The 17,432-nt window shown below is 36.1% G+C and overlaps 1 protein-coding gene across 1 annotated transcript in view; it reads right to left on the bottom strand.

Annotated features, from left to right (window-relative positions):
• The window catches only part of LOC150074930 (voltage-gated hydrogen channel 1-like), a 62,545-nt gene that overhangs the window by 7,195 nt on the left and 37,918 nt on the right, over positions 1 to 17,432 (bottom strand). Inside the window, exon 4 of the mRNA XM_090389342.1 lies at positions 11,885 to 12,116. Within this exon, the coding sequence (XP_090245468.1) occupies positions 11,885 to 12,116 (232 nt within the window). The remainder of the gene's footprint in view (positions 1 to 11,884; positions 12,117 to 17,432) is intronic.

Genomic DNA, 17,432 nt, shown 5'->3' with positions numbered 1-17,432 from the left:
GAACTAATTTGCTAATTTTTTTGGTTCACTGATACAGCTTGGCTGACATTGGCTCCCCTCAGCCCATTTCACTGGCTTCTGCTTGGCACCACAGTAAGTTGTCTGCCTTTGTCTATATCCTTTTGTCTTCATTTTACATTACTTTGTTTAAATTCCTCTTGTGTGGCTTGCTATTTTATTTTATTTGATCTTATCTTAATTTTTAAAGTAGAGCGTCAGTTATCCGGAATAATTAATGTGACACCTTCTGGATAGCAAAATTTTCCGGATAATCAAACGTAAGGTAAAATTAAATAAATTCTGTTATAACGTATTAAGGTAAAATAAAAAGACTTTAAATAGCATAAAAAATACGAATTTCTTTAATTAAAAATAACAATAATAACTTATACATAAAAACTCACACATTTACATATGTATGTATATTCGGATAGGTCATCATCATCATCATCATCAGCCATTTTCAATCCACTGCAGGATGAAGGCCTCTCCAGCAACTTTCCAGTTCCTTCTGTTTTGAGCACTGGCCAACCATTTACTACCCACAAACTCATGAATTTCATCTATCCATCTCCGCCTTTGTCTTCCAGGTTTTCTTCTAGCTCCTCTTGGATACCATTCTGTTATTTTCTTAGCTCGAAGACATGATGACAGATGGACTATGTGTCCTGCCCAAGACCATTTTAGTTCTTTAGTTTTGATAAGAATGTCCTTTACTTGAGTTTGCTGCCTAATCTATGTGTTTCTCTTCTTATCTAACAGTCTGATTCCCAATATAATTTGTTCCATTCTTCGCTGTGTAGTTCTCAGCTTCTCTTCCATTCTTTTGGTGAGTGCCCAAGTTTCACTTCCATAAGTCACGGTGGGGAGTATACATTGGTTCATTATTTTACGTTTCAGACAAACTGGGATATTGCTCTTCAGTATGTGACTATATTTCCTGAATGCTATCCATCCAAAATTTATTCTTCTCTTGACTTCCAGCCATTTATCATTATTACAGCTAATAACTTGTCCCAGATAAGTATATGACTCCACCTTTTCAATTACTGCTTCTTCAATCATTAGGCCTGACGTAGCCGAGTGGTCAGGGGCGAGAATACATAGCACGCGTTCCTTGAGTGACCGGGGTTCAAGCCCGTGACTACTAAATACGATAAATATTTGTACTCACAATTTATTGTAAACTCTACTGACTTGGTTGTCGTGCCGGAGTATAAACAGAAAATTTATTATTTTATTATTATTATTTCCCTTTCTGTTGCATACTTGTTCATCATTACTTTTGTTTTAGCCATATTCATCTTTAGTCCAAAATCCTTACTAACTGTGCATAACTAATTAAGATTTTCCTCTAATTCTTTGGGATCGTGGCTTATGACAACAATGTCAACTGCAAATCGTAAATGGTTTAGATACTCTCCATTCACATTGACTCCTTTCTGCGACCAGTCTAATCTTCTGAAAGCTTCCTCAAGGGCAGCAGTAAACAGCTTTGGGGATATTGTGTCTCCTTGTCGAACTCCTTTCTCAATTTTAAATTTCTTACTGTCTTTGTCTAGTCTAATAAAGGAGGTAGCACTTTCATATATTTTCTTCAAAAATATAATATATGGGGTATCTATGACTTGTCTTTGCAGTGTCCAAAACATTGCCTTATGATGTTTTTTTTTTTTTTATTTTTTATTTGGTAGTTGGCGCATCGACTTAAAGGGGAACAGGTATCCTGTGTGTTATCAGACACTCAGCCTAAAACACTGATGGATCCAATATCTCTCTATTACAGAAGATTTAGGAGAAGTCCGGTTGGCCTGCCTCCCTAAAATCCACTCATGCACACCTTCTCGATGGTAAGCCCTGTTACGTCACTTAGGTGGCAACGAACGTGTAGAGTGGTTCTCTTCAAGACGCCTGGTCAGCGTGAAGAGGAAAAGACCAAACCCTCCAGCAATGAGAACACAACAATACAAATGGCCCTCAGTCCCCAGCAGCTTTCACTCTCCCTCTTACGGCAGTGAGAGGATCAGAGTGGAACCAGGCTGCCATGCACGGAAATTGAACTTGGCCTGTTATAACGTACGATCACTCATCGGTGAAGACAGGATATTAGAGCTGGAAAAGGAATTAGAAAATGTGAATTGGAATATCATCGGTTTGGCTGAAACAAGAAGAAGGAATGAATCACTTATAAGTTTATCAAGTGGAAATCTGCTGTACACCAATGGAAACAGTGAAAGGAGTGATGGTGGAGTTGGGTTTCTGGTCCATAAAGATTTTAAAAACAACATTTTGGAATTCAAAAGTACATCACCAAGGGTGTCAAGACTAATACTCAAGATTTCTAAGAGGTACAAGCTAAAGATTATAATGATTTATGCACCAACATCGAGCCATGATGATGAAGAGGTTGAAGAAATGTACACTGAAATTGAGAGTCTTCTAGATGAGCAGAAAACCCACTACACTATTATTATGGGGGATTTCAATGCTAAGGTTGGAAAAAGGCAAAACAGCGCAGAAAGAGGAACTATAGGAAATTTTGGAATTGGTGAAAGAAATAAAAGAGGTGAAAGACTTGTGGAATTTGCAGAATCTCAAGGAATGTCAGTAATGAACACTTTTTTCAAGAAAAGGGTGAACAGAAAGTGGACATGGAAGAGTCCAAATGGATTAACAACTAATGAAATAGACTTCATCCTCACTAACAGAAGATATATTGTGAATGATGTTACCGTCCTGAATAAGGTAAATGTTGGAAGTGATCACAGAATGGTAAGATGTACACTTGATATAGATGTAGGAAAGGAAAGGAAAAAACTGACTCGAGTAAATAATACAAAGGTCTTTGAAATAACAGAGGAGGAGAAAAAGCAGTATGTACTGGAACTTAAGAACAAGTTTGAGCTTCTGCAGACTGCTCAGGACCAAGATATCGACGAGGAATATTACAACTTTCTGAAAGTGATAAAGCCCAAGAAACCTATAGGGAAACAGAAATCCAAAGAAAAAAAAATTAGTCAAGAAACACTTGTCATGATGAACCAAAGACGACAAATGAAGAGCAAGAAAAACACTGACAGGGAGAAAATTGAGTATACTGAGTTATGCAAAGCAATTAGAAAGAGACTCAGAGAGGACATAAGAAGATTTAACACAAGAAAAGTAGAACAAGCATTAAGGGAAAACAAAGGATTTAAATCAGCAGCCATGAGCAGTAATACAGAAAGACAAATGATACTGAAACTGAAGAATAGCGGTGGTGTACTTATAAACAGCAGAGAAGGCATAATTCAAATAGCAGAAGACTACTATAGAGAATTATACAAGGAGCGAGGGAATGATACCAGCAGTGGGGAAGATGGATTGCAAAGTAGCAACACATACGACATACCCGATATTCTTCCTGATGAGGTAGAACATGCATTGAAGAAAATGAAGAATCGGAAAGCCCCTGGGGAAGATGAAGTTACTGTGGAGTTGTTAAAATTGGGAGGAAGAGACATAACACAAAAACTGGCAAGGCTCTTCACAAAGTGCATAAGAAAAGGTGTGATGCCTAAGCAGTGGAATAATGCAATCATAGTTTTGCTGCATAAGAAAGGAGATAAATCAGAAATTGGAAATTATAGACCAATTAGCTTGTTATCCCATATCTACAAGTTGTTCACAAGGGTCATTACTAACAGATTAGAAAGAATACTTGATGAGAATCAACCGAAAGAGCAAGCTGGCTTTAGGACAGGATTCTCAACTATGGATCACCTTCACGTAATATCACAGCTAATGGAGAAAGCAAATGAATATAAAACACCATTATGCCTGGCATTTGTGGATTATGAAAAGGCATTTGACTCCATACAGCATAAGGCAATGTTTCGGGCACTGGAAAGACAAGGCATAGATACTCCATATATTATGATTTTGAAGAAAATATATGAGAGTGCTACCTCCTTTATTAGACTAGACAAAGACAGTAGCAAATTTAAAATCGAGAAAGGAGTCCGACAAGGAGACACAATATCTCCGAAGCTGTTTACTGCTGCCCTTGAGGAAGCTTTCAGAAGATTAGACTGGTCGCAGAAAGGAGTCAATGTGAACGGAGAGTACCTAAACCATTTACGATTTGCAGATGACATTGTGGTCATAAGCCACGATCCCAAAGAATTAGAGGAAAATCTTAATCAGTTATGCACAGTTAGTAAAGATTTTGGACTAAAGATGAATATGGCTAAAACAAAAGTAATGATGAACAAGTATGCCACGGAAAGGGAAATAATGATTGAAGGATCAGTAATTGAAAAGGTGGAATCATATACTTATCTGGGACAAGTTATTAGCTGTAATAATGATAAATGGCTGGAAGTCAAGAGAAGAATAAATTTTGGATGGATAGCATTCAGGAAATATAGTCACATACTGAAGAGCAATATCCCAGTTTGTCTGAAACGTAAAATAATGAATCAATGTATACTCCCCACCATGACTTATGGAAGTGAAACTTGGGCACTCACCAAAAGAATGGAAGAGAAGCTGAGAACTACACAGCGAAGAATGGAACGAATCATATTGGGAATCAGACTGTTAGATAAGAAGAGAAACACATGGATTAGGCAGCAAACTCAAGTAAAGGACATTCTTATCAAAACTAAAGAACTAAAATGGTCTTGGGCAGGACACATAGCTCGAAGACATGATGACAGATGGACTAAGAAAATAACAGAATGGTACCCAAGAGGAGCTAGAAGAAAACCTGGAAGACAAAGGCGGAGATGGATAGATGAAATTCATGAGTTTTTGAGTAGGAAATGGATGGCCAGTGCTCAAAACAGAAGGAACTGGAAAGTTGCTGGAGAGGCCTTCATCCTGCAGTGGATTGAAAATGGCTGATGATGATGATGCATCGACTTCTGTGGCCATAATGCACCTCCCAAGGTTTTTCCAGTACTTTGATCCAAGCCCGAGGCGGGATTCGAACCCGCGACCTTTGGGTTGCTAGGCAGGCACTTTACCCACCCGGCTAGCCCGGTCGGCTCCTTATGATGTATGGAGTCAAATGCCTTTTCATAATCCACAAATGCCAGGCATAGTGGTGTTTTATATTCATTTGCTTTCTCCATTAGCTGTGATATTACGTGAAGGTGATCCATAGTTGAGAATCCTGTCCTAAAGCCAGCTTGCTCTTTCAGTTGATAGCTATTTTACTGCAAATTTTATGTGGAAAAATAATGTTTGATCATTTTTTGTTTCGTTTGTTGTGACCTTTATTTTTTTCTGCTAAATCTCTCTCTCAAGTTCCTTAATAATATTGATTTGATTATATTACATTCCTCATGAATTTTCTGCCCATTACAGTACCATTTCTTTTTGTTGACATTTTACCGTAAAAAACTGAGAACAATAATAAATCACACAGTTTCGGGCCAATATTACTGTATTCTTACTGAATCTGGACCTAAAGTAAACATAACATGAAATGAAGAGAACAAAATATGTCATGGAAAATTGGGTTCGTGGAAGCAAATACTAAACTCTCATTCATGGTTTTGAAGAAAATCCATTAGTCCTAATCCAACATTTCACCAGATATATGACATAAAAAAAAAAAAAAAAAAAAAACACGGACAGAAATACTCTTGTAGCATAATAAACATTTGTCTCAAATACTATCATTAATAAAAAAAAGAAGAAGAAAATCGGCCTTTCAAATTATTCCGGATAACTGACTTTTGGATAACCGACGTTCTACTGTACTTTTATTTTTATTTTAGATTTGATCTGGTTTTTATTCCTTTCCTTTTTGGTCTCTGTCAGGTCGGCTATGAAATATACATCAGCCTACTTTTTTACCTCGTGCAATGCATATTTCATATCAGAGGACTTGCTTCTTGCTATATTTCCTTTGGTTACTTAGTTATTTGGTTTTTAGGAGCATTAGCAACTAAGGCCACATTGCTCCGGGATATGCGGTGGTCATTCCCTGACCTTTCCGCATCCTCCGTATTTGGTGGTGACGGGCTCGAACCCCAGTCTAATCAAGAAGCGTGTGCTACGTACTGCTGCTCCTTCCCACCTGGCTATGGAGGCGCCTCATTTCCTTTGGTTTTGGCATCTCCTTTGGTCTTAAATTCATTTCATTTCCTTTCCTTTGGTCTCATTTCTCATTTCCTTTCATTTCCTTTGGTCTCATTTCCTTTGGTCTTAAAATCATTGGATCTATAGCATTAAGTACTATATGTAATTTTTATTTTATTTAATTTTACTTGTACTCATTTAATTTTTTCCAATGTTACTACATTTGTTGGGGTCAGCATTCCTCCATTTATACTCTAATCTACTTTGTGTGTGTGTCGCTAACGTGGCCCTGCATCTTACAGCTTCACCTCTGTGTATTTGTAGTGATACAAAATTGGGAATGTCCTTTTTCATTGTCACCTGGGTGCCTCCGTAGCCAGGTGGGCAAGAGCAGCAGTGCGTAGCACACGCTTCTTGATTAGACCGGGGTTCGAGCCCGTGACCATCAAATATGGAGCATGCAGAAAGGTCAGGAATGACCACCGCATATCCCAGGAGCAATATGGTCTTAGTTGCTAATGCTCCTAAAAACCAAATAACAAACAAACAAACATTGTTACCTGTATGCAGATTTATGGCTGCCTATAACACAACTTTTTTGCTTGCTCCTGGTCTAGAAGAAACTCTGCTAAGCTTCAAGGAGAAGCTTTCTACTTCTTCTGGTACCAAGGTTTCCCTTTGCGAAAAACAAGTTCTTGTTTATACTCTGGCAAGACCACCAGGTCATAAAGGCCGTTGCACAAGAGCTCAAGATGAGTGAGGACGTTAAGTCTGAACTTATGAGAACTGTGAGGACGTTAAGTCTGAACTTACGAGAACTGTGAGACCCGTGTTGAAGGATACGAAAGTTGTGAGTGTCAGACCAATACGGGATTGGAGTGTTGCTTTGGAAGCAGCAACTGAAAGTGATTTAAATAAAATCGTTAAATGTGCCAAATTTAACGAATTGGGACTGGAGGTTGAAAAGACTCTCAAGTCGAAGCCAAAGTTGGTGGTCTTTGACCTCGAAAGAGAAGTAGACCACGAACATTTTATTAACGAATTGTGGGCCCGTAATCTCAGTGATACTGGGATTACGGAAGAATGTTTTCGTAAAGATATGATCGTGTTAACAAGAAACAAAGCCAGAAGTAGACCTGGCTACAATTTTATTATTCAGACCTCTGGGGAGATAAGGAAAATTCTTGTCTCCAGAACCAGTGTATGTTGATTGGAGTTCCCACAGGGTGAGGGATCTCACCGCTCCAACGCAGTGTTATAACTGTATGGATGGCCTTTGGACATGTGGCGAAATACTGCAGGAGTGACTCATTCTGTGGTCACTGCTCAAAGCGAGATCATTCATACAAGAATTGTGTGAATCGTAATGATGCCCCCAAATGTGTCAACTGCTGGAGGAGAAAGCTGGCCTCTGACCATTCAGCTACTGACAAGACATGCCCTGAATTTTCTCGGGCACTAGACAATAGTCAGAAGAAGAACAGATTATGGTGACTAAGATCAAAATCCCATAACTTGGTCAATGAGCCGGGGGACCTGGCAGTTGGCACTTGCAGGATGGAGGTTTCCTTCCTGCATATCGTTGAGCTAATGGAATAAGTCATTACTGAGGTGGATGTAGTGATCGCAGGGTGGTTGCCTGCAGTGCTACAAAATCTAATTGGCTAGAAAGACTTGGATTGTGAACTGGGTGAGGTTTCTCTCTCTCTGGCAATTCCAACACTGAGTGTGGTCGTAGCCAGAACCTGTCTGTGACAGGCGGCTATTTAATCATAGCAGTTAAATAAAGGAATGTTAACACCAAGAATGTTTTAAATACCAAGAATTGTGTAATGGCATGCTTGTGTTGATAAGGCTTGTCGGGAATTGAGCAATACTATAGCTAGAAAGTAGAGACCTACCTCCCCATGGTGGGGATGGTAACTTGTGGTGAGGCTGTGATTGTCCATCCTCACCACAAGGCTAAAAGTCGACTAATAATCTAATAATTAACAACTTATTATCATTTGAGTTGACTGGTAGGGTCTTTGTATTTATTTTCTTTGTTGATAAATTAAACAACTAACCAAGTTGGTAGAAAAGGTACGAATGAGACTAAGTCACATATGGGTGAGAACCCCGGTAGTGACTTGGGAAGGAAGCTCACTCAAATGACAAATGGTACTAAGGTTTTCCTTTGCCAAAAACAAGTTCTTGTTTATACTCTGGCACAACCACCAGGTCAGTGGAGTTTACAATAAATCATCAATACAAACATTAATCATATTTAGCAGTCACAGGCTGGAACCCTGGTCCACTCAAAGAGCATATGCTACTGCACTCACGCTCCTGACCACTCAGCTATGTCAGGCCTACCACCTATTGGCTACTATTGATGCTTTGATCCAACTGCAACTGAATTCCTTTTCCTTTAGGGCTCCAGGGGCCGGGATTGCCATCCACTGGTCACTCACTTCACCAATGGATTTTTTTTTTTCTCCTTCTTTTTTGCTAGCCTCTATGTTCTTTTTTGAGGTTCTGACTGGGTTTGGGCTCCTCCCTGAGCACAAGATAGCCTGTATCCACTGGTCTTGCACCCCACCAGTGGATATGAGATTTTTTAAATTATTTATTTTTAATTAATTAACTTTCATTTTACTATTTTGAATGATCTCAAAGTTGCTTTGAGCATTCAGTATGGGACAGTTGGGGGTCCACAACGATTCACACTTAGTTGTGGTCCACCTCCTCATGGTGTAGACTGGCACTGGGCAGGCTTTCCAAGTGATCGCGTTCCTGGTGGCAAAGTGGCCAGAAACAACTAAAACTAAAACAACTAAAACAAGGTTTGAGCTCCCATTGCACACTGCACAAACATAACACTACATACATTTCTGGTTGTATTCAGAGATCTTGGTACACTGTTTTCATCACAGTGTACCAAGGCAGAGTTGAATCAGAGTCACTACATGAGATACTATACATATCCACATGATAAAAACGAATAGCTTACAAGGCAACTACTTTGAAGAAGATAAAATTTACCAAAATATACTAATAAAGTTGTTTAGTATAAAGTTAATATCATTAAATTTACTGCCTCATCTAGTACACCCAGTCTAATATAACCACAGCAAGGCATATATTATCAATTTGTAACTTTTTATAATTCACTCTTTCCTTCTCACATATTTGCTGTAAAAAAAAAAAAAAGAAAAAAAGTGCATATTTGTGGATATTTACACTGACTTTACACTAACAACACCTAACTAATACCTCGTGGGCCACCTTTTGCCTGTAATGCAGCCTATACATGCCTTAGCATGGAATCCACAAGGTGTTACAATGTGTCCTATGTTAGTGCTACCCATGTGTTGTACAATGTATTCAGTAATGCTCATACATTGTCAGGTGGATGGTCATAACATCAAATGCCCTTTTCCAATAAGTCTCAACTGGGTTGAGCTCAAGTGAGTTGGGCAGCCATGGGAGGACGAAGTATTCATTGTCATGCTCCTGAAACCAGTAAGCAACCTGTTGGATCTTGTGGCATGGCACGTTGTCTTGTTGATAGATTCTAGAGTTGTCTGAATACAGTGTCATCAAGGGGAATACTTGGTCGGTAACAATAAAAAGGTAATCATTCCCATTGAGCCATTGCTTAACAGTGATCAGAGGACTCAGGGCTACGGTCAATATAAAAAATTGTAAAGCAAATAAATTTGCATATATTGCTAAGGTTAAAAATTAAGAATATAATACACAACACATACATATTCTAATAATACACTTATTATTTTTAGCATTAAAATCAGGTACAAGTATAAAAATAAATATCATGGCACATAAATAATAAAATAATACGTTTTAATATTTTAATAATATATAACGTTGAATGTAAAACAAAACTTAAATTCTCAAAAAAAATTCTTTATAAAAAGGAACATTATGCATTATTATGTATTTATTGATTTTTTCCTTGTTTTCAATTCTGCAAATTTATCAATAATTGAATCTGACTTAAACAACTCCTTAAGCAATTTTTCACTCATTTCAAAAGTAGAAAACAACCTTTCATCACTAGCATTACTTATGGGTAATGATAAATACATTCTTAGTAATGCTTCTATATTCGGGAATGTAGATGCTAATTTATTTTCTAAAATAAAAATTAACATTTCATGAGGTGAATTTTCCAAATTATGCTCTTTGCATATTGAACTGAATTGTACTAGTTCACCATACATCTCATCAATATCTGTCTTCATGATAATATTTATTTAGCACTTCAAGAAGAGTTCTGATATTTTCATTCTCTATGTCTACAAAAAAATTTTAAAGATCTTATTGATTGACAAATATACATTTTTTCTATAATTGACCTCATTTATAAGCCTGCTGCAGATAACAAAATTTGCTTTTCCCAATAAACATGCAAGTTTTGAGGCTGTTTCATCAGAAAAGCATTTTCTTTTGTAGTTCTTTGATGTGCCAACTTTGTAGGTATGACCTTGACTAATCTGCTTGGCTTCAATTTCTATAGTATCAAAATTGCTTCTTAAATTTTTTATAAATACTGAGAGACTCTCATATAAAGTACAAGCAGTGTTTAAATCACTTTCTACTTCTTGAGATTTATTGGTTGCATTAAAAATTCTATTTAATATTTTATTCCACATTACAGTCAGAGAAAATTTGAAATTTCCCTTTGAAGTATGATATTTTTTGAATCAAGTTGTCTGTTTCTTTTGATCTTCAGTCAAGGTGTTCAGAGCAGATTTTTAACATCATTAGCATCGGCATAAAACTGGCTGCCACTTTTGAAGATATCGGCAGCACAAGCCTTTTGACCAGAAGCTACAACATTTCAATTTCAAAGTATTTTATTTGCAAATTTTATAAGGAACACAAGTTGTCATGCTTATTGTCAAGCTACTGGATATCACTGATTTTGGCTGTGTCCATTGCTATTTATGAGCCCCTCAAAGTATAGGCTCTAGGCACACACTAAATTTGCTTAGGCCTAAGATAGGCCCCTAGCCTCCAGAACACCAATGCATCCAGGTGTCATGGCATCATATTGCTTTCTCCAAATACAGATATGCCCATCAGCATGATAGAGTTGGAAACGGGATTTCATCAGATCAGGTGACAAATTTCCACACAAGTGGTCCAGTGTTGGTGTTGACATGCCAAGCAAGGTGCAGTCTTTTGAGTCTCGCATTGAGCATGGGTACCTGTGATAGCCGACAACTGCCACAACCAAAATGGCTAATTTCTGGTGCATAGTGTATGTGGATTGGTTTTCTATTCCTACTTTGTACTGGGCCACTGTGCTGCACTGCTGCTGCTGTATTACAAGACACAGGACACTCACCACAGGCATCGACCATACGTGGTTAAAGCAGCTAGTTGTTCAACTGTTGATGAGCCAGCCATGGTAGACTCGTGACATCATAGAACAGGAGCACTTAGCCATGTTGGCTGTTGTCAAGATACTGGCATCTGCAGATCTTATCCACATAATCATTCCACATTTGAAGTTGGAATTATCTCAAAGTTGACCCATTCTTCCTCGTAGACACTCAAAAACTGATTGCTATGGGTACAAATTGCAATCTTATATCAGTTGTTCCCAAATGAGCCTTCCCCAGCATCAAAGACCATCCCAATCCCACACAAGGGAGTATTGCTAATGCAAAACTAAATCAGTATAAATACAATTTTTGACATAACTATGATGTATTCTTCCTATATGTTAAACATATATAACAAATATCAAGGAATAAGCAGAATCATAAAATAAAGACAAGGAGAATTATTAAAATATTACCATTCAGTATCCTTGCTACTCTCCACAACCTTAACACGATAAAAAGACCTGCACCGTTCACTGCAGACTCCTTATCACGAAATGCAATATCCAATGCGAAGGAAAGAAATACAACAAAGGCATCAAATACTTCCATCTTATGGTGGAAGAAATCAAGTCGAAATGCATATAGTTTGAAACTAATTTCTATAATAAAAATGCTAAGAATAGCAATGCTTATATAATGTAACACCTATGAAGAGAAAAAAGAAAAGCAAATTAAAACATTGACTGAAAATGGAGATTGCATAATTCATATATTTTATTCAATGCAATATAATATTAATGCCAGTTACAGGCATTAATTAAGGAACTATCATAAGGAACTATAATACTCACAATCATAGCAACTATATGAGCTGAGAAATGACATTTGATGTTAAATATTGATAAACTTCAATTGACCATTTCTTGACCCATCTGCCTAGAAAAAAATAACACAATGATTTGGTGCATCTTTACACACTTTGTGTAAAGATGCACCAAAACTGTCCAATGTGTGTGTGTGTGTGGTGAAGAATGAACATCATATATAACCACATTGTTTTTGGGTTTTTTTTTTTTTCTTAAAAAAACAGATTGGTTTTGTTTTACATTCATTTCACAAGTTCAGTGAAGTTTTAAATTAAACCAAGGATGGAAACAACTTTTCCAATGAGAAAAAAGCAGTTCATTACACAAAATTTTAATTTAGAAATCTAAAACCTAAATCCCACTCAGTCCCATTTTAACATCAAATTCAAAAATTTCAGTCCAAATAAGATAAAAAAAAAAAAAAAAAGCCCATATAACAAATAAATAGCCTACACCTAAAAATAAGCAAGACAGACTCCAGTACATTTTAATTGGAACAACCCAAATATTATGTTATTATTTATTCTTTTACTCCGTTGAATTTTCAGTAAAAATTTGGAAATGACAGACACAGTGAAGTTATCGTAAGTAATTACATAAGGTTGCTTTATTAATGTTTTATTTCAAACAATAAAATAACCAGGAGAAAAAAATAAACAAATGTTTACTGTATAGGATATCAGTGGTCCAAGAAGATTTGAACACAGGAATAAAAGCAAACAATTTTGCATTTTCTTTCCTACCCCTCCCACAATTGATATAGAATAACTTTCCCTACTGCAGAAGGGTGTTTAGCAATCAGAGCACTGACTGCCCCAAAATCAATGTGAAAACACTCACTTCAGGAATGTGGAGTATGGATCATAATTTCTTGGCAATATAGGTAAAACAATTTATCCAACAAGCTTAGGGAAAAAAAGAAGTTAGTTTTCTGAGTCATCAGGTTTTCTGAATACTCATACCTTGTTTGAACATTGATGGAAAGCGGCCATCAGGTCTGAAGTTCTCTGCAGCTGTGTTCGGATACCTTTAATGCAGCACACTTGCCTGTTTCACTAACAAATATTAAACAGCTATACACAGTTTTAAAAAGGCAAAAGTAATGAATAATAAAACATCTGAGAAGAGCCAGCTGTGACTGTGCAGTTAGCCATCAAACAAACTTTGCTTTGGGGTTTTTTTTTTTCAGGCAACACATACAATACAAAGCAATAAAAGTTTATAAAAATACAATACAAAGCAATAAAACTAATATAAAGATTAATAAAAACATAATAAATATATCATTAAAAACAAATATAAATAAATGCATGGGATGGCAACTAGTCTAACTTGGGTTGTTTTCAGTTGGAAGGCTAGAAATATGAGTCAAACACCACCCTCCCCTGTCAATCAGCTATTGAAGACCAATTAGAAATGGAAAGAAAGACACCATGAATGTCACAAGTTATGAAGTGATAAGAATACCTCGATGGAATCACACCAAATGTACATCATAAAAAAAAAGAGTTGTATTAGTTGCACAAAATGAGTATATGCTGATTTTATTTAATGATATAAAAGAAATAAGAATAAAACTGATAAACTGTGAACTTAGTTTGACTTTCTTATGAATTTCTATCACAAGTTCATAAGAATATAGCACGTTTACTTTACAGACGTTGGCCTTCTGGTTGCAAAATAGAATTAACAGAATGCAAGTTGCCAACTAATGCTAATGCTAACTGAGTTACATTTAAGTTAATATAAATGTATTCAGAAACTAGTTCATCATCCACTGGTACTGTTCACAGAGCAAGCTTTATACCAAATTGGGGAGGGAAAAAAAAAAATCTTAAAAATGTGGTTTTTTGGAAAGCTGAATTTGAAATGCATCTGTATGGGCTATACCTAAAGTCACCTAATATTTGCTTTTAAGTGTACATTGTTAAAAACCAAATGTAAGCTCATACAAATTTAAATCGCCTACACTTCTTGGCATCTTTCATACTATGAAAATGTCACAAGTGGGATGTCAACTCTTAATGAGAGTATACATAGTTACTACTCAATGAAGGGACAATAATCCTTGAAATTATTCTCTCTGTATTAGTGGCATTCACTGAAAATATATAGCAATATATTTTTTCTTTCTGGGAAAGTGAAATTATAACTATATACAGAATGACATATTTGTACTATAAGCTATCTCTATCTCTCTCTCTCCACACACACTTTTCTCCAGTGAGTCACCCCACCTGTAGAAATCGACAAGTGGCACCCCACTAGTAAGTTGCCTAGCATGAACATGTTAACAACAGATTAACAAAAAATGGAAATAAGAAGGCAGAAAAATGGGATAGTAGTCTTGTATAGCAACATCCTTATTTTGTCAATTTTGTAATTATTTATTTCTTATTATGCATATTTTATTAGTTATCTCTATCTCCCTCACTTTCTTTCTTTCCTTTTTTTTTTTTTTAATCTCTCTTGCTTTATATATAACCTCTTCAACCTCTTATAAATACATTGTATTTATAAGAGGTTGAAGAGGAGTATTTACAATATATTTATGTGGTTTATGGCCCAGGGACACTGCTAATAACCAACGACCATAATGGATATATAAGTTGGTAGATTGAGAGGAGGAGAATAAAAGAAGCAAAGGATGTAGATCCTTTTACTTACACACCTTAAATACAGAACTCAATTCTAGTGAAACATATAAGCCTATAACAAATAACAATAATATTGTAACAAAAAATTAAAGCTTAATATCAATAATTATAGATTTCCTTACACATATTTCATACCCAAGTTTCATAAGAATTCTACTGACTTCAGATTCATTACTTCTTGTAAAAACAGCTATGCACATAAACCTAATAAGGCCTTGGAGCAGTTACTCAAACCCATTATGAATATCCTACCTGACGGTAGAATTATTACTAACAATTTACCTGTATTAGAAAGCCTTGCATAATAGCAATTTATCTCACATACAAACTTTTGATTTCCATAGTCTATTCACCAGTATTAATCAAAATAATTTGAAGTCTGTCTTAAATAACCTGTACAATAAATACAATCATATAATAAACTGCAAACCAGGATACTGAAATAATTTAATCAACCTTTTTATCTCCAATAACTTCATTTTTGATGGTAATACTGTACCAACAAACTATGGATAGTCCTGCTAGCTGTGTCATTGCTAACCTCTACCTATACAGGTCAGAAACTTCACTACTGCCAGAACTCTATGCTAAGATACACTGACAATTTATTTGTAGGAAACTGCAGCAATTCTTACAAGATTAAGCAAATATATATCCTCCATAACTTACCCTGAAAAGAAACAACTGCAATAACCTTACTGCTAATTACCTAGATTTGGATATTGATCTTAAAATAACTCACAAATTGCCATCAATATATACAATAAATGTGATGCCTTCAACTTTAATGTAGTTAATTTCACCCACTGGCACTAAAATTTCAAAAAAAGGTACATTCTCTCACAATGCATCAAGATAGCCACTACATGAAACAGCAACATACTGATAATTCATAACATCAGAAATCTCTATCACAAGCTTCTGGACAACCAGTTTCCACCTGCTTATCATTTCAGTAAAGCACTCCTTATCATCAAGCATAAAAAGATGATTGACAACCTAATTTATATCCATAATATAATAGTAAGCTCATATTCTACTGCTAATAAGGCTTGTACAGATTATACTCCCAGCCTCTTTGGTGTCTTACAGTCTAGAAAACTTGTACCCACAGATTGGCTACCAAAGGAGTATTGGTTTTATATATATTAATTTTATCTTAATTTAGTTTTAACTTTTTATACATAACTGATTTAAACACATGAAGTATACTCCCAGAACTATGTTCAGAGTCCTAACTACAGGAACAGAAAATACAACCCTGAATTGCCTGAGCCCATCTATTTCCCTCTTATTTTGAACTCTTTTCACTTTCCTACTATTCTATATTTTTATTTCTTGTGAGCTGTTTGTTTGTTTGTTTGTTTTTTAGGAGCATTAGCAGCTAAGGCCATATTGCTCCAGGGGGACATGCGGTGGTCATTCCCTGACCTTTTCGCATCCTCCGTATTTAGTGGGCACAGGCTCGAACCCTGGTTTAATCAAGAAGAGTGTGTTACGCAATGCTGCTCCTGCCCACCTGGCTACGGAGGCGCCTTTCTTGTGAGTTTACCGAATGCAATATCGAGATGCTATTTTTCTACTATAACACACTTTTCTCACCTATGCAAAGTTTAGCTACTATTTACCGCTACTTTTAAGTTTATTATTTCTGTTCTATCCTAAAATACTATTTCAAATATTTAATGCCAATTTCTCAACATACATTCGTAATTTTTAATTTTTGTTTAACTTACTGTCTCTGAATTCTGACATATGGGGTACCATTGCAGTATACTATAAATACAGGTAACCCTCGTATAACACAGTAGTTAGGTTCATATAAAATCTTGTGTAGTGCAAAACCATGTTACACGGGACTAAGAACCAGTACAAAAAGGGGGGTTACGTCCAAGAGCTAACAAAAATACACCATGTCGTAAACAAAATGTTAACAAAACTAACAAAAATACACCATTCTAGATTTTTTATATCTACTGCTCTCTTTAAAAAATCATTAATCTGGGTTTGTTTGCTTTTGCTTGAGAGATCTTTGTAAATTTTATGGTATGGAACTAAGCATTTTTGAACCTCCCTTTTGAACCTTGGGTCCTTTCAGTCGAAAAATCCGAATTCAAAAAATAAGATTCTAATTGCTTGGCTAACTTTATGCCTTTCCATATACTTTTTTGTGTTAAATTTGGAAGTTCTGAATTTATCTGCGCTGTAATCCTCTGAATTGATTTGATTTGCCTCCAATGCCATTTCCACGAAACCTGCTTCACCAGCCTCATTTTCTAACAGTAATTCCTGAATGTTTTCAGTAATCATATATCTTTTTTTTTTTTTTTTTTTTTTAGGCGCATTAGCGACTAAGGACAATGTTGCTCTGTGTATATTGTCTATAAATTGTGTTTTCTATTTTGCTGGATGAAAACATGCTACCCTCACCTGAGACTGGCTAACTCAGCCACCTTGTGAAAAATACCCCTAAAAATTCCTCCCGTCATCGACAGGAT

Source organism: Mastigoproctus giganteus, unplaced genomic scaffold (genome assembly GCF_048544385.1).
Source record: "Mastigoproctus giganteus isolate SK-2022 unplaced genomic scaffold, ASM4854438v1 scaffold_15, whole genome shotgun sequence".
Taxonomy (NCBI): Eukaryota; Metazoa; Arthropoda; class Arachnida; order Uropygi; family Thelyphonidae; genus Mastigoproctus; species Mastigoproctus giganteus.
The sequence above is the reverse complement of the archived record's forward strand: the minus strand, read 5'-3'. Positions and strand labels throughout refer to the sequence as shown.